The following is a 19702-nucleotide window of genomic DNA, read 5'->3' as shown; positions in this document are numbered from 1 at the left end:
CATTTCAACTGTGAGAGACAGAATAAAAAAAATCAAATGCAGAAAATCATATTGTATGATTTTTAAATAATTAATTAGCATTTTATTGCATGAAATAAGTATTTGATCAAATCAAATCAAATCAAATTTATTTATATAGCGCTTTTCACAACTGATGTTGTCACAAAGCAGCTTCACAGAATTCCAGTAAGACAAGATTTGACATGAAATGTAAAGACAAATGTAAAACCCTCAGGTGAGCAAGCCAGGGGCGACAGTGGCAAGGAAAAACTCCCCCAGCTGAGGAAGAAACCTTGGGAGGAACCAAGGCTCACAAGGGGTGACCCATCCTCCTCTGGTCAATCTACTGGTGATGATAGTTAGTAGTCCATGAGAACTTCAGTGTAGGGACAGCTTCAAGGCACTTGGTGGTTGCTGGAGCGTGGGCAGCTGGTCTGAAGCGTGGAGGAGGATCTCGACAGTCATCCATCAGTGTCCAGACGGACAGGTGTGCAGTCGTTTACTCGGAAAGATGTAAAGGGATGGAATTAGTTTTGAACTGTTTTGTGTTTGTAAAGTAGAAAATATGAAAATTTCCAGTGTGTGGCTAATGACTCCGGCAGATCTGACTATGACAGCATTAACTAAAAGGAGAGAACCAGGAGGACACACAGACACGGGAGCATCCTGAAACACTGGCATCCCTCCGCTCCACCGTCAACAAACCTGAGTGATCGCGAGAAGCGGCGGGACGACACCAGCGTCTCAGTTTACTATAATTCCCTGTGTCCATGGACCCCCCGGATCTGCCGCCTTTATCTATGGGGGAGCATTAGCTACCAAATGATAAACTAAACAAATGAGTTTTTAGCCTACATTTGAAGATTGCGACTGTGTCTGAGTCCCGAACATTTTTTGGAAGATCATTCCAGAGTTGGGGGGCTTTATAAGAAAAGGCTCTTCCCCCAGCTGAGGCCTTCTGAATTCTGGGAACATTTAAAAATCCAGTATTCTGTGATCTGAGTGAACGTGGAGGCTCATAATAGGAAATTGTATCTTGAAGATATTCAGGAGCAAGCCCATGTAGAGCTTTATATGTTAATAACAAAATTTTGTAGTCAATGCGGAATTTAACAGGCAGCCAATGAAGTGATGATAAAACTGGGCTGATATGTTCAAATTTTCTAGTTTTAGTGAGGACCCTAGCTGCAGCATTTTGAACTAGTTGAAGTTTTCTTAAATTGCTGCTGGTGCATCCTGACAGTAGTGCGTTACAGTAGTCAAGCCTTGAAGTAATAAAGGCATGTACTAATGTTTCTGCGTCCTGGAGGGATAAGGCATTTCTAATCTTAGCAATATTGCGAAGATGCAAAAAAGCTGTCCTAGTGATACTACCTATGTGTTGATCAAATGATAGATCCGGGTCAATTATGACACCAAGATTTTTTGCTGCTGAACCAGGTTTAACTGGAAAGTTAGCTAGATTTAAAATTAAATCTAATAATTTATTTCTTGTCACTTTTGGACCCAAAGTGACAAAAGTGACATTTGATCACCTGGCTCTCAGAGACCTTTTTTCTTTAAGAAGCCCTCCTACTCTGCACTAATTATCTGTATTAGTTGCATCTGTTTGAACTCGTTACCTGTATAAAAGACACCTGTCCACACACTCAATCAATCACACTCCAACATGCCCAAGATCAAAGAGCTGTCTAAGGACACCAGGGACAGAATTGTGGAACTGCACATGGCTGGGATGGGCTACAGGGCAATATTCAAGCAGCTTGGAGAGAAGGCAACAACTGTTGGTGCAATTATTAGAAAATGGAAGAAACCCAAGATGGCTGTCAATGTTCCTCGGTCTGGGGCTCTATGCAAGATCTCACCTCGTGGGGTCAGGATGATTTTGAGAAAGGTCAGAACGACAATGACCCGAAACACACAGCCAGGGCAACTAAGGAGTGGCTCCGTAAGAAGCATTTCAAGATCCTGAAGTGGCCGAGCCAGTCTTCAGGCCTAAACCCAATAGAAAATATTTGGAGGGAGCTGAAACTCAATGTTGCCCAGCGACAGGCCTGAAACCTGAAGGATCTCGAGAGGATCTGTATGGAGGCTGAAATCTCTGCAGTGCGTGCAAACAAGATCTACAGGAAACATCTGACCTCTGTAACTGCAAACAAAAGTCTCTGTACCAAATATTAAGTTCTCTTTTCTATTGTATCAAACACTTACAGGGGTTGGACAATGAAAGTGAAACACCTGGTTTTAGACCACAATAGTTTATTAGTGTGGTGTAGGGCCTCCTTTTGCGGCCGATACAGCGTCAGTTCGTCTTGGGAATGACATATACGAGTCCTGCACAGTGGTCAGAGGGATGTTAAGCCATTCTTCTTGCAGGATAGTGGCCAGGTCTCTCAAGATGCTGGTGGAGGAAAACGTTTCCTGACTCGCTCCTCCAAAGCACCCCAAAGTGGCTCAATAATATTTAGATCTGGTGACTGTGCAGGCCATGGGAGATGTTCAACTTCACTTTCATGTTCATCAAACCAGTCTTTCACCAGTCTTGCTGTGTGTATTGGTGCGTTGTCGTCCTGATACACGGCACCGCCTTCAGGACACAATGTTTGAACCATTGGATGCACATGGTCTTACTGGTGTTTCAGTTTCATTGTCCAACCCCTGTATTTCATGCAATAAAATGCAAATAAATTATTTAAAAGTCACACAATGTCGTTTTCTGGATGATTTTTTTAAATTTCTGTGTCCCACAGTTGAAGTGAACCCACGATAAAAATGACAGACCTCTCCATTCTTTGTAGGTGGGAAAACTTGCAAAATCCACAGTGTATCCAATACTTATTTTCCCCCACTATAATTTGCTTTCCCCGCAATAAAAAAAAAAAACGTAGCAAGGCTTCAACTGGACAAGAAGAATACATTTACATAAACATAACATAACAACAATTATACCAAAGGCTATAATGCTTAATTTACATTCATTGTTCTTTTCAGAATTTTTTTAAGACTAGAGGCAGAGAAAAGAAAATAGCATCCACTGTAAACAAAAATGAAGTGCATAATCATCTGCAATAAACCTGTAAAAAAAATCAAACACTAATGTGTATATATATATATAAACATCTGTCAGAATGTGTATCTGTGTTTCAGAGTGTTTTAGTGTGTGTATCAGGGTTCATCAAGGCTGATCCAGTTGGCCGGTATCCACTGGGGCTCCTCCTGAGCGTGCTGGATTGCTGTAAAGAGATCCATGCAGGCGTGTTGCAGTCTGTCATTTACTATCACAGAGTCAAAAAACTGACTGTACTGAGCCTCCATCATCCTGCCTGCCTCTTCAATCTTCACAAAATCCTCATCCTGGGTCAGAAAGAGGGAAAGAACTGAGAGGTAGTTTAGCTAAACTATGCAGACACAGAATTACATGATTAAAAATAAAGGTTTTTCAAGGTGAACATTTGAGAATTTAGACATTTATATAGCATCCAAGACTCATTTCAGTGTAAAGCTGTACTGGAGTTACGGTGTCCTGAGCAGAGAAAGCTCTGTTTTGCTGTTCCACCCTCGTGACTGCATATAGTCCCACCCTCTGGAAACCTGGGTCCTCCCCACACACGTTTTGCCCTCCCCAACAAGACTGGCACTGCCCTCAAAGCTTTCTCTAAGCAAGATGGCGGATATCATTTACCAAACATTCATTATTTTCATTCACTCATTGTCTGTAACCACTCATCCAGTTCAGTGTCCAGAGCCAATCAGGAATCACTAAGGTGTAAGGTGGGAAAACCTTTACAGACCTTTACAAGATGACACACACACACACATATTCACTCACAAACCCACACCTACAAACAATTTTGAGTCACCAATCCACCTACCAACGTGTTTTTGGACCGTGGGTGGAAACAGAAGCACCTGGCACCTGGAGGAAACCCACGCAAACACTGGGAGAACACACCAAACTCCACACAGACAGGAATCAAAGCTGGACTGACTTTTCCAATATTCCAGTTCTGCTGAAAGGCTGCAACAGGACCCTGAGCTCACAATTATTCTTCTAGAAATGCTCTCCTGGGTCAGTGACTCCTTTCCTCACTAATGTGGGGAATTCTTGCTTTACTCAATGCCGTGTGGGGACTGGGAGAATGAATTCTCACATTCCACCTTAAATGCTGTTGTAGTTACACACTGCTTTAACACACGAGGCTGCTTTCTCTGCGTTTAAAGACATGCTGAGGTTATAGTTCATTATTCAGATTTCCCATTCTACCTTAAAAAGGTGCTCTAAATTAAACTTGTAAGGTTACCGTCATGCTCTGTTGTTTTTTTTTTTTTCATTCAGGGCATTTACACAGTAGTTTATTTACTTTTTGCTGTATTATTTACCTTTACCTGTTTTAAAACACAATGTTTATTTAAGATGTAATAGGAAATTTGAATGAGCTGCTAACTACTGCAAAGAGGGCCCCTTGGTTCGCTATGGCTCTGTCGCATGCAGGAGCCTGATTTTCCATGTTCCTGGTCGAGGCAGAACATCTGTTTTTATTGCCCACACACCGGTGAACTGTGCTCATATGCGCCGGTGCAGAGCACTGATTTGTACCAGCACTGCACTTGCATCACGCAGATAGAGGATGACTACACTCTGTGTTCAAACAGTGTGTCCCCTGAGCCAAGTAACTACTCCTGTTCTCCCTTTCTGTGTTGTTTGTATCCTTTGTGTTGGTGATAGTGGACTTCTGGATCTCAGAAATCATTCATTCATCCATTCATTATCTGTAACCCTTATCCAGTTCAGGGTCGCAGTGGGTCCAGAGCCTACCTGGAATCATTGGGCGCAAGGCGGGAATACACCCTGGAGGGGGCGCCAGTCCTTCACAGGGCAACACAGACACACACACATTCACTCACACACACACACCTATGGACACTTTCCACATCCACCTACCAACGTGTGCTTTTGGGAGGAAACCGGAGCACCCGGAGGAAACCCACGCAGACACAGGGAGAACACACCACACTCCTCACAGACAGTCACCCGGAGGCAACCCACGCAGACACAGGGAGAACACACCACACTCCTCACAGACAGTCACCCGGAGGAAACCCACGCAGACACAGGGAGAACACACCACACTCCTCACAGACAGTCACCCGGAGGAAACCCACGCGGACACAGGGAGAACACACCACACTCCTCACAGACAGTCATCCGGAGGAAACCCACGCGGACACAGGGAGAACACACCACACTCCTCACAGACAGTCACCCGGAGCGGGAATCGAACCCACAATCTCCAGGTCCCTGGAGCTGTGTGACTGCGACACCACCTGCTGCGCCACTGTGCCACCCTGTAGCAATTTCAGTCTGTGTTTAATTTCACGAAGTTAGTGCTCTTTCAAATTTAAAGTCAATTTCATCTCCAGCAAAAATAAATCAATATTATTATAAATTATACACAACTATGGAGCAGGAATAACGAAATATCCTCACCTCGGATCAGAGCTACTTTGTCTTTTACTCGTTTACTAACACTAGGGTTTCAGGCAACAAAACTGAGAGCAGATTTAGCCAATGATGAGAAAACATCCTCAGAATTTTACTAAACGTATTTTCTTTGATTAAAACTGTGAACATAGCCTTTAATTGTATGTTTTTTTTTTTAATGTACAACAAACAAGGCACAAAAGAGCAAGCACCATGTATTTGTAATCACACAGTTTATGTAAGATCCAAACAAGGGTCTGTACAGTCACTGAACCGATTATGAGACTGTGTTCTTACTCTGAAAGTCTTCTTGAAGTAGCTGCAGGCTATAAACTTGGCATCTCTCCTTGTTAACTTCATGCGCTCTACTGATGGCGGTTTCACAAAGATGATATAGGGCTTCAGCATCTTAGTTCTCACAGCTTGGATGCACTACAATAAACATACAATCACAGGGTCATTATCAACTTTATGTGTAACTGTAAACAAAGGGAGCTATATATTAACTTCTTAGGTTCATTAATGCACTAACATGAGGTTCGATGTCGATGATGCAGTTTTTTCCACTGTCCAACACGTTTTTAATGGAGTCGTAGCAGGTTCCATATAGGTGACCCTTGTGCTCCCCATATTCAATAAATCTGCATCAGTTCAACAAACAAATGTACGCATCAACAGCAGCAATTAGAAAGTGTACAAAAGACAGTGCAACACAATAAAGTTAGAAACTGTACACATACTTGTGGTTAACCATTAAATATTCAAACAGCTCCTTGGTAATAAAGTGATATTCTCGTCCATTCACTTCTCCACTTTTACAGGGTCGTGTAGTGTCTGCAGAAAAATTGACATTTACCATTCAGATTCAATTATCATTCAGTTCACAAGACCACAACACCTACATAAACCATGGAGTTGTGAAACCCATGCTGTTAAACTCTGAAGAACAGCCACACATTATCAACCTTCTTCCACCTAAGTTTGCTGTAATTAACCCAAACCCAGATTTGTTCTTCAGACTGATTCATCAATACAGAGAGCATGATTATATTGATTTATAGTGCAGTGGCAGTGAGTTTCACAGCCCTCCAACTGCCACATAATTACGCACAGAGATCTAAGGCTTGTTTGCTTGTACTAAGCCACTGAAATCTCAAAAATATCCTGAGATTGCAGGGATGCTTGGTAGATGTGTACATAGTTGCCCTCATGAATAAAATGTACCAACTCAATGATTTCTTTTAGTTGACTTACTTCCTGCAACAACTGTGGCAGACACAGGCATTTAGATAGTGTATTTATAGTTATTTTGTTGCACCATCAGTGTACAACAAGGTATATATTTCATACCAAACAAAGCAGGAAGTGGAGGCACTTACAGGGTATGGGGCCTTGAAAGGTTTTGGGGTTAATTTTGATCAGCCTGCTGCGCAATTCATTTACTCCTACTCCTGATGGACCTGAAAATTAGCAAGATACACCACACACAGATGTTAGACATAGTACAATCACATGCAAAATTAAAAGAGCACTGTTAATTTTTAATTTCCAGTCATATCAGCAATTAAGTTACTGTTTTTTTTTGTTTATATATTGAACATATACACTTTCAATTTGGGAAAATGGCTTTCCTTGCTAGAAAACTGCAGGGATATTTACAACACCTTCCAGGGTCCTGTATTAGAAATTGGTTGGTATTTCTGCATCTCACAAATCCAAGTAATTCCAGACCTATTTAGGATCATCAGCTCATAAATTTGTATGTAGCAATGAACAGGTTTTTGTGGATTGGGGAATTTATGTTTCTCAGTATTTGTTTTTCTATATTTATTAATAATTTTCAGAAATTCTAGTTACAGAAACTCTTTTGTTAACTTAGTTACGTTTTTTTTTTAAATATACATTTCCATTTCCTACAAGTAACCCATATCTTATTTGATTTCAGTTTAGTTAAAATTTTTACATTAAAGTCCATTCATTCATTGTCTGTAACCCTTATCTAGTTCAGGGTCGCGGTGGGTCCAGAGCCTACCAAAAATCACTGGGCACAAGGTGGGAACATACCCTCGAGGGGGCGCCAGTCCTTCACAGCGCGACACGCACTCACACATTCACTCACACCTACGGACACTTTTGAGTAGTCAATCCACCTACCAACGTGTGTTTTTGGACTGTGTGAGGAAACCAGATCACCCGGAGGAAACCCACGCGGACACAGGGAGAACACACCACACTCCTCACAGACAGTCACCAGGAGGAAACCCACGCGGACACAGGGAGAACACACCACACTCCTCACAGACAGTCACCAGGAGGAAACCCACGCAGACACAGAGAGAACACACCACACTCCTCACAGACAGTCACCAGAAGAAAACCCACGCGGACACAGGGAGAACACACCACACTCCTCACAGACAGTCACCCAGAGGAAACCCACGCAGACACAGATAGAATACATCAAACCCCTCACAGTCAGTCATGCGGAGGAAACCCACGCAGACACAGGGAAAACACACCACACTCCTCACAGACAGTCACCCATAGGAAACCCACGCAGACACAGATAGAACACACCAAACTCCTCACAGACAGTCACCCGGAGGAAACCCACGCAGACACAGGGAAAACACACCACACTCCTCACAGACAGTCACCCGGAGGAAACCCATGCAGACACAGGGAGAACACACCACACTCCTCACAGACAGTCACCCATAGGAAACCCACGCAGACACAGATAGAACACACCAAACTCCTCACAGACAGTCACCCGGAGGAAACCCACGCAGACACAGGGAAAACACACCACACTCCTCACAGACAGTCACCCGGAGGAAACCCACACAGACACAGAGAGAACACACCACACTCCTCACAGACAGTCACCCGGAGGAAACCCACACAGACACAGATAGAACACACCAAACCCCTCACAGACAGTCACCTGGAGGAAACCCACACAGACACAGAGAGAACACACCAAACCCCTCACAGACAGTCACCTGGAGGAAACCCATGCAGACACAGGGAAAACACACCACACTCCTCACAGACAGTCACCCATAGGAAACCCACGCAGACACAGATAGAACACACCAAACTCCTCACAGACAGTCACCTGGAGGAAACCCACACAGACACAGAGAGAACACACCACACTCCTCACAGACAGTCACCCGGAGGAAACCCACACAGACACAGAGAGAACACACCACACTCCTCACAGACAGTCACCCGGAGGAAACCCACACAGACACAGATAGAACACACCAAACCCCTCACAGACAGTCACCTGGAGGAAACCCACACAGACACAGAGAGAACACACCAAACCCCTCACAGACAGTCACCTGGAGGAAACCGACACAGACACAGAGAGAACACACCACACTCCTCACAGACAGTCACCCGGAGGAAACCCACACAGACACAGATAGAACACACCAAACCCCTCACAGACAGTCACCCGGAGGAAACCCACACAGACACAGAGAGAACACACCAAACCCCTCGCAGTCAGTCACCCGAGGCGGGACTTGAACCCACAATCCCAGGGCCCTGGAACTGTGTGACAGCGACACTACCTGCTGCGCCAGTAAATCAATAATATCACTCTCTTCAAACTGCAGTTTTTGTATAATATTATAATAATTATTTAAAGCTTTAAATTAGTATATAGAATGGCGTGTATTCCACAAAATATACAAGTTGTACGAATAATAGCTTGCCAAAAAATACCCCCAAAAACAATTTAAACATTTTTTAAACATTTTAAGGGATGTTTATTTAGGAACATCTTGTAGTTCGCAATATACTTGAAAAACAGGACAAATATGGAAAATCAAATAATAAGAGCACTTTTACCAGTGAGGACAATGAGGCGAGGGGTCTCTCTGGGGTTGCGCTGGTAGTGGAGGATCTCCTCGTAGGGGCTGGAGGAGGCACTGTGGCAGCTGCTGGGAGCACAGGAGTGGCAGGACTGTCTCCTCCTACTGGGACCTTTCCTCCTCCACAACCTTAGACTGTGTCTGAACCCAGCTACACACAGCACACGACCTGTTACACTCTGAACCACAGTCACTACATCTTCAGCAGCAATGAGTTTGTGTGATAATTACCTCTATTTTATTTTTTTCATTTTATTTGTTAAATCGATGCCAAATAATTAAAAATACATACCAATATAAAAGCCCTCCATATGTCTACCATGTTCACCCTCCTCTAGAACAGAACAGTGGAAGAGAAGGTCAGAAACAACAGCAAAACACACTCACCATAAACTACTGATGAACAACTTGGAATCCATGTGTTTAATATAAAACTAGCTTTATATCAGATAAAGGTTAAGTTCATTCTCATATGCAAGTCTAATGTGACTTCACAGGTATCATACATATATTAATATTATCGCCAAATAAATTAATTTAATATTAGTATCAAGAATTACTTGAATTTTGAAAGTGATTAAATCTTAAAGCATAAAAAATGTAGTTAAATAAACACTGACGATGGTACATTGATAAATACAGTATATTATCTAGTGTAAACTCTTGTAGTTACATACTTATAACACACACAACTTCACTGGACAGCTAAATACACTTGGAGAAGAATGCTAACTGCTAATTCTGTTACATCAATAACATCTTTAACTGGGTGAGTGAGAGGAGAGAAAGAGCCGGAAAAAAGCAAGGTCAAAACACTATACACTATAAAGAACACAAGACCTCCAGTTCAAACTTGACAGCAGCTATAAAACAGTCGTTAAAGGCTTCTCAGGTTGCATATAAAAAGACTTACCTACCAATTTCAAAAGCTTCTTCCTCTGAAAAAGAATAAATAATTAAAATGACGTACTGTACAAAGCCTGAACATAAACCCTGTTTTTGAATTGTCCGTTACATTGGGATTATTCAGTAATGAAGATGTAGCATGAAGTGATCACCTGCTTCTGCATAGTTCTCTTCAAAATCCTCTTCTTCCTCTCCTTCAGATGAAAAAAAATATAGCAGACGTGTTCTTCAGTTATGATCTCGATCAGGAGAATCATGTATTTTAATTCCACAATTTTCTTTTCATGCCACAGAGACATAGACCTTATAAAATGTAGCTTGTGCAGTAAGGGAGAAATCTACTTACTTCACAAAGAAAAATCACAATAACATTCCACAGGGAAAGCTAACTCGTACGTACCCACATCAGCTGCACTCACTGCCCATAGACAAGATTAAGGGATGCAACAAAATAAAACAAAAAAACAGACTGACTGCTGTCATCATGTCAAGATGCAAAGGTAATTGCTGCTTAATGCGTGATTAACAGTGAGAAAGGGAAGTCGACCAAGAGTCAAAACCTTACTATGTTAAATGTCATACCACTGCACACACTGGTGTAGTGCCATATTCAATGTGTGTGTGTGTGTATATGTTAAGGATCAGCTTACAGTGTTTTATACATGTGGGGGCCTGGTAAGGCTGGGACCACCAGAGCTCCCTCTTTTTGCTACACAGAGCAAACATAAGGAGGCAAAAAACACAAAAGGATCAGAATATCAACCTTGCAGCAATTGATAATGTAATATTATACAAAAGAGAGTGCCATACCAAGAAATACTGGAGATTGTATTTCTCTCTCTCACCTTCTGAAATGACTGGTAGATGGAATGAGACCTGCACAGGCTGTAGCACTGTGTATAAGCCTGGCCTGCCACCACTGAACGTCTCTTTGGTCAACGACTTCCAACAGGTCCCCCCTTCTAAAGGCCATGCCTGCATCCGGGCAGGGGATAGAAGGGTCCTGCCGTGGATTGTAGTCCACCATAGCTCTCATGTACAGCTAGGTATAAAACAAAGGAAGTAAAACGTTATAATACTGTGCCAGAGATGACACATACTTCTAAAAGAGGGAACAAACAAAGGTAAATGATGCCCAGCTATGTACGTCTTCAACTTTGATATCTTAAGGGCTGCAATTTAAATATGTGGACTGCTGTCATTGTGTCCTGCTGACTCGGGGCCTGTACACTTTAATGTGGAAGGATCTATATTAGTAAAGGTGCTTTACCTTAGGGGTGAAGTCAGATTAACCTGCAGTTGTACTTACAGTTGCTTGGCTGGTGGCAGGTTGAGGCGAGCTAGGGATCACCTTGAACAGGATAGTTCCTTGAGAATTCACCTATAAAGAGTGTCTATGTGAGGAAAAATAAAGCTAAAAACAATACTTACTTACTTAACTTACTTACTTACTTTACTTACTTAATTTACATACTTTACTTACTTACTTGCTTACTTTACTTACTTTCTTACCTGCTTACTTTACTTAACTTATTTTACTTACTTAATTTACATACTTTACTTACTTACTTACTTTAGTTACTTACCTGCTTACTTACTTTAGTTACTTTCTTTACTTACTTAACTTTACTTACTTACCTGCTTACTTACTTTACTTACTTAATTTACATACTTTACTTACTTACTTGCTTACTTTACTTACTTTCTTACCTGCTTACTTTACTTAACTTACTTTACTTACTTAATTTACATACTTTACTTACTTACTTGCTTACTTTACTTACGTTACTTACTTTACTTACTTTCTTACTTAATTTACTTACCTGCTTACTTTACTTAACTTACTTTACTTACTTAATTTACATACTTTACTTAAGTTACTTACTTTACTTACTTTCTTTACTTACTTACTTTACTTACTTCATTTACATACTTTACTTACTTACTTTACTTACTCTAGATCTTTATTTACTTACTTATTTTACTTACTTTCTTTACTCACTTACTTTACTTACTTACAATAAAGGATTGTTTTTTTCTTACCAGAATCTGAATAACCTGCATAGGCTCCAGACCCTCCACTGGCTCTCCATTCACCTCCACTAGCTTATCACCAGCATAGAGGAGCCCTAAAACATAGATACACACACACACACACACACACACCATGCATTACTCTTTTAACTCCATTATACTCCCTACTGTTCAGTTTCACTGAACAACTCGGTTTTATTTTGTAAATATAAAGAAATTTTATATTTTATACCTGCTACATATTCCAAAAAAGTTAGGACTGAGGCAAAAATAAGAGCAAAGTTTATATAGAAAATTTCAAAATACAGTGATCTCACTGGAGGTAAAGTAACTTTTATTTAAGTGCCCTAACAAGGGCACTAGGCAGAAGGGAGTAAGTGAACAAGCAGTATTTTTGGCTTAATGTATGCAAGGACTGGCAAAGCCCTTATTCACCGCCACCCAAATCTTCCTAATGATACCAACACATATAAAAACATGCTCACCCAGGAACAATACAATTACTACAAAAATACTCCTAAAAAAGCCCAAACTAACAATAACGATGGCTGCTGAGCATACTGGGAGCTGGTATCGTCAAAGTTTACCAAAGGAGCTTCGACACCAAAGGCTCACTTTTTGCGGGCAAAGATTGTGGCCAACTACTTTGTGCCAAACTATGTGAGATATTTGTCAAACAGTTAAAAAAAATTACATTTAAACTGTTCAATGTAAAATTTTAAAAACTTTTTACATAATATATTCCACTGTTACAGAAGAAATGCTGAAACTATTACACAAGGCAAAAGTCATAAATCCTTTCTGTGCTGAAATGCTAACAAGTTCACTGGGTCGAAGTTCATCTCAGATGAGCTCTCGCCCCTCGCTGTGTGCTTTTAGGTCCTTTACACCTTTATTTGCTACACATGGGAAAACATGGGAATTTATTTTTTAATTCATCCGAGAACTTACATTTACGTTTCGGCATAGCTGCTCGAGATGAGGGAAGGTACATGAGCTTTGCCTGACGTAAACAAGGACTACTGACCAATTAAATGTTTACAGAGAAGGTTATCGACCAATAACGGTAGCTCTACAGTCAGACCGTCTAATCAGAAGATTTTAGGTTACTTCACCACGCCCCCTTCTCACTCAAGCGAACCAATCGGAGTAGGGGAGGGCGGGACTAGTTTGTGAACGAAACTTCTCGAAGTTCTATGTAAGTTCTAGAAAAACAAAATCCCGGACGTTTGTGAAATTCAGCCCGGACATTTTTTAAGTCTAAAAAAGAGATGATGTCCGGGTAAAAGAGGACGCCTGGTCACCCTAACGTTAGTGACTATAGAAAGTGTGCCTTACATATGTGAGATTACATTGAAGTGGAAGTAAACATTGGTTTTTAGAGAGAGACAAGCTGCTGTCGAGACAATATCTTTTCCTGGGACCTCTACAGTTATTTCAGCCAGACAGTGCTACGACGAAATGGCTTCATAGACTCAGAGTTTGTGCTTCACCCACTTGCCTGCAGTTGTTTTCTGTCAGGTCGTCCATGTTTTTTCTTTTGTTTTTTTTTGTATTGCAGCTTCAATAAAATGAGCGTAATATTTCCAGTTTATTTTAATGTCCTGCACATGCTTACAAAGACAGAAAACACATGAGATAAATGAGACACTCACCACTGCGATCTGCTAGTCCTCCATGTATCACCCTTGCAATAAAGATCTCTCCTGTTTTCTCATCCTTTTTAATAGTCGCTCCCTGTCAAATCAAAGAAAACAGAATGAATAATTTATGACTTGTTAGAGGCATTTTTTACAACAGTTTTTAGTAACTTTAAGTAGTGACAATGAAAACATGCCGGGAACTATTCACACATCAAACCTGCACTAGAATGAAAAGTAAGTATGATGAAGTTAGAAATGAAAGTCTCCATAAGTAACATCAAGCAGAACGAAAGAAAATGTAAAATTAATTACAAAGACACATGGTGTCACTGGTGTGTGGAAGTGAACAGCACCCCTGTGGAGCATTTTGATATATGTGTGTGTGTGGTTTGTGAATTTAAAACATTTAAAGTGAAACAGGATTGGAAGAATGATAAAGACCGAATTCCTAGGCCATGACAGAAAATGAAACAGCACCGAATGAAATGTTATGGATATCAGTTGATACTGAAATGAAAGAAAAGATGACTCACAGAATAAAACTAAAAGAAAACCATACAAAGGTGCTATTAAAAATGAGCTGAAGTGGTGAGTAATGTCAGGACAGCTATTAGTGTCAGCTGAGGTCAGAAAAGAGAAAGACATAACAGTAAGAAATCAGCCTCAATCATTTCTTCTTTGACTTGCATTTCCTGCTGAGAGGAAGCCTATTGTTCCACAGTCATCATTCAGCCTTGACACTGTTGAACCATTAGAGAGGAAAGAGTGTCCTTTGACAGCTGTAGAGACTACTGCTTTGATGCTGCTTCCTGTCCAGGAGAAGGAAGGCTACTGTGAGGTCAGGACCTTTTCAATGCTGGAGCCTAAAGAGCTAGATTCTAGTGGAGGAAGAAGATGGTGATGAAGAAGGAAGAGAAAATATGGCATGGTTTCCAAAGACCTGGTGATGGACATGAGGTACTTTAACCACATTTGCTGGTCTTGATAACGTATGATCTGTTTTGGTGGCAAGCAGCACGGTGGTGCAGCAGGTAGTGTCGCAGTCATATAGCTCCAGGGACCTGGAGGTTGTGGGTTCGAGTCCTGCTCCGCGTGACTGTCTGTGAGGAGTGTGGTGTGTTCTCTCTGTGTCTGCGTGGGTTTCCTCCAGGTGACTGTCTGTGAGGTGTGTGGTGTGTTCTCTCTGTGTCCGCGTGGGTTTCCTCCGGGTGACTCTCTGTGAGGAGTGTGGTGTGTTCTCCCTGTGTCTGCATGGGGTTCCTCCGGGTGACTGTCTGTGAGGAGTGTGGTGTGTTCTCTCTGTGTCTGTGTGGGTTTCCTCTGGGTGACTGTCTGTGAGGAGTGTGGTGTGTTCTCTCTGTGTCTGTGTGGGTTTCCTCTGGGTGACTGTCTGTGAGGAGTGTGGTGTGTTCTCTCTGTGTCTGCGTGGGTTTCCTCCGGGTGACTGTCTGTGAGGATTGTGGTGTGTTCTCCCTGTGTCCGTGTGGGTTTCCTTCGGGTGACTGTCTGTGAGGAGTGTGGTGTGTTCTCCCTGTGTCCGTGTGGGTTTCCTCCGGGTGACTGTCTGTGAGGAGTGTGCAGTGGCCACTTCTAGAGCATCATAAGGCACAGGATCTTGGGTCAGTTGAAGTGTCATGCTGGATGTGATGAGGCTGTGCATTTTGTCCACTACCACATTAGTAGACTAAGGGCTAGAGCAATTTCCTCCACACTGTCATCTCCTCAGTCACTGCCACCATCCTGTGTCTCAGGTTGTTTATGTTACTGCTGCTGTGTTCCATGCTGAGGGCCATAATCTGAATATTGGATGTATGTTTGTCCAGGCTCTGTGGCTTGACCAGTTCAGGGTTTGATGAGATGAGCAGGAGGTCTGAGCGGTCCTGATGGTCTGGAGTAGTGGACCGGAGGGCGGCAGCGTGGAGATGAGGGGCGTGAGAACAAAAGAGTTAATACGATAGACTTAAATCAGGAACATATTCAGCAGCACAGGGAAATAGTAAACACTAATATAGAGTATTATATCATACATGTGAAGAGCCATCAACCCTGACCATACCAGACCATCTAAAGGTCTTGTAAGTAACTAAAGATAGCTCTTCTATGAGCCATCAGCACTCTACCAAGCTTAAAAATAACTGTGTGCCAAAGAGATTAATATTTTAACTAAGAAATCCCATATAAATGGTTTCATTTGAGGAAAAATCAGTTAAGGAAAATGCATTTGAATGAATGTGTAGCACTGTCATAAAGACAGTAAGGCCACTCAGATGAAAGACACGTTAGGAAAAGAAAAGCAGCCATGAATCAATGACACAATGTCCCATGCTGTCCCATCTCTTCTGCTCTCTTACCCCTAGACACTGAGCTGCAGATGGCGGGAGCAGACGGGTTCAGTCCTCCTCCTAGGAGCTGGCCTTTACAAAGACACAGGCTGCAGTGGCTAGTGGAAGGGAAGCTGGGCAGTGATTGGTGCTGGACAGTGGGAGGGCTCTCGGATACACCCCCTGAGACCTGGAGCAAGAAACAGCCATCTGAGCTCACAGGTCTCACCAAGGTGGGCATCCTCAGCCCATCCCACTTGTGGAAAAGCCTCTGAAGTGGACCATCGCAAGGCTGCTGCAGATGGGGGCTGCGTTGTTCATTTCATTTCCATAAATCAGAGTGGCCCATGTGGGGAGGAAACCAATGCAGTGTGTTGCAATGCAATGAGAAAATGGACGTGCAGTGCACAAAACTGCAAACACATTACAGCTCTCACTCTAATCAAGTAATAACCTGTTATTGAAGCAAGACTCTTAGAGAATTACAAGCATATGTCAGGCCTCTGGAGCAAGAGAAAAGTCTGACGGTGCTCACCAGAGGCTGCTTGTTCTTCACAAGGCAGACTATCCTCATGGCTTCCTCATCTTCAGGAAGGTCATCCGGGAGAGCGGGCAGGACTGGGCTGAAATCCTTCTGAGCCACTAAATCATGGGCTGAGAGCAGAGCCTGTGGATGAGGGAACTCTGTAAACACCTTGGACCTTTATGTTCAGTTCCCAAGCAACCAATGAGCAGCACTAAGGACGAAACAAGAGTACTGTAATACGCCACGATGGCTCAACTGCAAACTATTAACTACCATATAGTGAGCTTTAAAAACAGGTTTTAACGCATGAATGCACTGGAGCAACTGCATAAGCCTGACGTCACAGTCCCCAGAGCCACATTTTAGCAAGAAGGGTATATACCTCGCTGTTTTATACATTGTATTGTGGTGCTTTGAATTGAACTGCTTTCTCTAGAGTGCCATCCAGTACCTCTGGGATAAACTGAACTGGAGTGACTACAAATAAACAACAACGGCTTAAAAATACAAGCAACGGCACTTAAAACATTTTGTATACACTCAAAGCCCAAATAAATATGTCCAAATATTTGCAGACACGCCTTTGTAACGGGTAAATTCAGATCAGACTCAAGACATTCAGTTATACTGAAACTCTACATATATGTTTACTGTCACCTTGTCCAATGTGGAGTGTCCTCTAGGGGATTGTAAAGCTTTGGGGCCCTTGAAGAGCATTCCTGGAGTGATGGGGGTACAATCCAGTACCTCTGGGATGAGTTGAAGTGGCTTTTGTGACCCAGAACTAATCCTCCAACATCAGTATCTGACCTCACTAATACACTCATGGCTGAATGCCATCAAATCCTCACTGAAATCTCCCAATGTCTAGTCTACAGACTTCGTAGAAGACCTGAGACTGTTACTGCAGCAAATCCCTAAGGCATTGGGTAGTATTTCAGACATCTATCAAAAATGTATCACCACGTCTGATACCATAGCAACCATCTAGCAACGATTTAGAAACACCACAGCAACCACATAGCAACCATGCAGAAAAACAAGTCTTGCAATGTTTCTTCAAGGAATGCAGGTGGCCATAGACCTTTAGCAGTATAGAGTGCAGACCTGAAAATGAGGTGCTTTCAACAGCATGTAGAGCTCCTGGGCCTCAGGGGAGGGGACAGTGAGTGACCTTGTAGCACCCTGTACCTGTGGAAGGGTCAGAGGGCACAAGGGGGATGTCAGCAGCTGTAAGCGCATATGACCTGCTGCTATATCTGTGCTGCTGAGAGAGGCCTCTTACCTCCTGAGAAAGTGCTGAAGAACAAGGGAGACATGGATTGGGGGATGTTCTCCTGTACTCCAGCAGACACTCATACACCTGGTAGAGGGATTAGCGCTGGGGTTAGCTCATGCACAGGTGTATGTCATTTTATTGTCATACGTATGGCAGACAAAAACATAAGTCAGTAGCAGTTTACATACTTTGTTCACGTTTATAAAAATATTTTGTGATATACTGGTTGTAAAAACATATCATTCCTCTTTTAATAAATAACCCACGGCATCACTCAAATGAACCTTTGCACCTTTAATTTGAAGAGCGTAGAGCAATAATATGAACTGTGCTCTGGAACACGGATGTAAATCTGCACTGACTGGACAATGTAAGACTGACCCTCAGCAGAGTGTTGAGCCAGGGAGCACTGAGCAGACTGTGGAGAAGGTCCGCACCATTACTGTCCTTATGTCTGGACATCCTCACCTCCTGCATCACATCCACAAGGATCTTAGACAGACCTACACAGAGAGAAGGAGCCAGAGAGAGTGGGAAAGGAAAGGATCAGATAGGATCAAAGGAGAAAAAGCACCAGAGACAGGGGCGAGAGAGGAGGAGAGGGAGAAAAAATAGAAACAGGAAGAGAGTGACATAGTGAGGGGGCTAGATATATTAGGAAAAGGGAGAGAAAGGGAGGGTTAGAGACTGAGAGTTGAGGAGGAGAAAAAGACAGTGAGAGAAAGAAAGAAAGAGGTGGGAAAAAGAGCAAGAGGGAGAAATAAAGAGAGACCAACGGATACAAAAAGGAGGGAGATGGGGAGACAAGCAGTGTACATGTATTTCTCTTATAAAAATGAAGTCAGCGTCAATTCTGAGGAGTCATATTTGTGCTCTTGATGAAACCAGGCCTTGTTTTTGTGTATTCTGGTGCATTAGGTACAGGCTCCATTCCGCAGTGACAATCTATACCACTGTTCTCTCTCAAACTCACTCACACTCACAAAATAAATAAATAATACAGAGCAAAAAGAGGGGGAAAAAACATGTGGGTAAATCCTGGTTGTGACTGTGATAGATATTCAGACACAAAGAGAGTCTGATAAACACCAATGGCCTAGTCTAATAAACCTTAGTATTAAGATGGCTTTTACCCGGTGAGAGAGAATTTAGAAAACATCTGGAAAAGATGCTTGCTTTAGCATTTAACAATTAGCATTGTGCTAAGCTAATTCCTTTACTTTATATTAGCCAAGCTTGTCTGTTCTCACCGTTCTCTCGCAGTCCGGTTCGAGTCATGGGCTCTTCCTCCACACACTGCCTCATGGCAGGTGTTTGTTTTCTGGATCTCTGGGGTCTTAAAAAAATAGAAATAGAGCACATTTCTACCACTGAACATACAGAACAGGTGCAGTATTTGTAGGCCTTATTACGGGTAGCAGACAGCTCACTCTTTGTAAAGATGCACCAAACTGTCACCAGGGTGGTAACGCTCATTGTTGTGGTGGTACTACCATGGGCATATCTTCAATATCTTTACACAGAAAACATAAAAGCACTATTTTCCATTTACATTATTCATACATTCATTCATTGTCTGTAAGCGCTCGTCCTGTTCAGGGTCGCGGTGGGTACGGAGCCT

General features: G+C 42.4%; 1 protein-coding gene across 1 annotated transcript; it reads right to left on the bottom strand.

The window, feature by feature from the left end:
- Positions 1–74: 74 nt before the first annotated feature.
- On the bottom strand, positions 75–19368 carry mpp4a (MAGUK p55 scaffold protein 4a). Its single transcript, XM_066685932.1, has 19 exons — positions 19332–19368; positions 18463–18584; positions 18088–18165; positions 17910–17993; positions 16812–16943; positions 13968–14049; positions 12322–12407; positions 11588–11659; positions 11124–11320; positions 10861–10987; positions 10431–10616; positions 10286–10310; positions 9665–9706; positions 9350–9523; positions 6862–6942; positions 6223–6316; positions 6015–6123; positions 5780–5914; positions 75–3354 (listed from the first exon to the last, which is right to left on the bottom strand). The coding sequence occupies exons 1-19, from the start codon at positions 19357–19359 to the stop codon at positions 3166–3168; spliced, it is 2043 nt and encodes a 680-aa protein (XP_066542029.1). The 5' UTR covers positions 19360–19368; the 3' UTR covers positions 75–3165.
- Positions 19369–19702: the final 334 nt, after the last annotated feature.

The sequence above is a fragment of the Hoplias malabaricus genome, chromosome 12 (genome assembly GCF_029633855.1).
Source record: "Hoplias malabaricus isolate fHopMal1 chromosome 12, fHopMal1.hap1, whole genome shotgun sequence".
Lineage (NCBI taxonomy): Eukaryota > Metazoa > Chordata > Actinopteri > Characiformes > Erythrinidae > Hoplias > Hoplias malabaricus.
The sequence above is the reverse complement of the archived record's forward strand: the minus strand, read 5'-3'. Positions and strand labels throughout refer to the sequence as shown.

Excerpts from the sequence above, each read along its gene's own strand:
- mpp4a (XM_066685932.1), bottom strand. The coding sequence starts at position 19,359 with ATGACTCGAACCGGACTGCGAGAGAACG. Across the intron at positions 12,408-13,967 it reads AGGACTAGCAGATCGCAGTG|GGCTCCTCTATGCTGGTGAT; the intron begins GTGAGTGTCTCA and ends TCTATGTTTTAG. Across the intron at positions 10,988-11,123 it reads TCTACCAGTCATTTCAGAAG|CAAAAAGAGGGAGCTCTGGT; the intron begins GTGAGAGAGAGA and ends TGCTCTGTGTAG.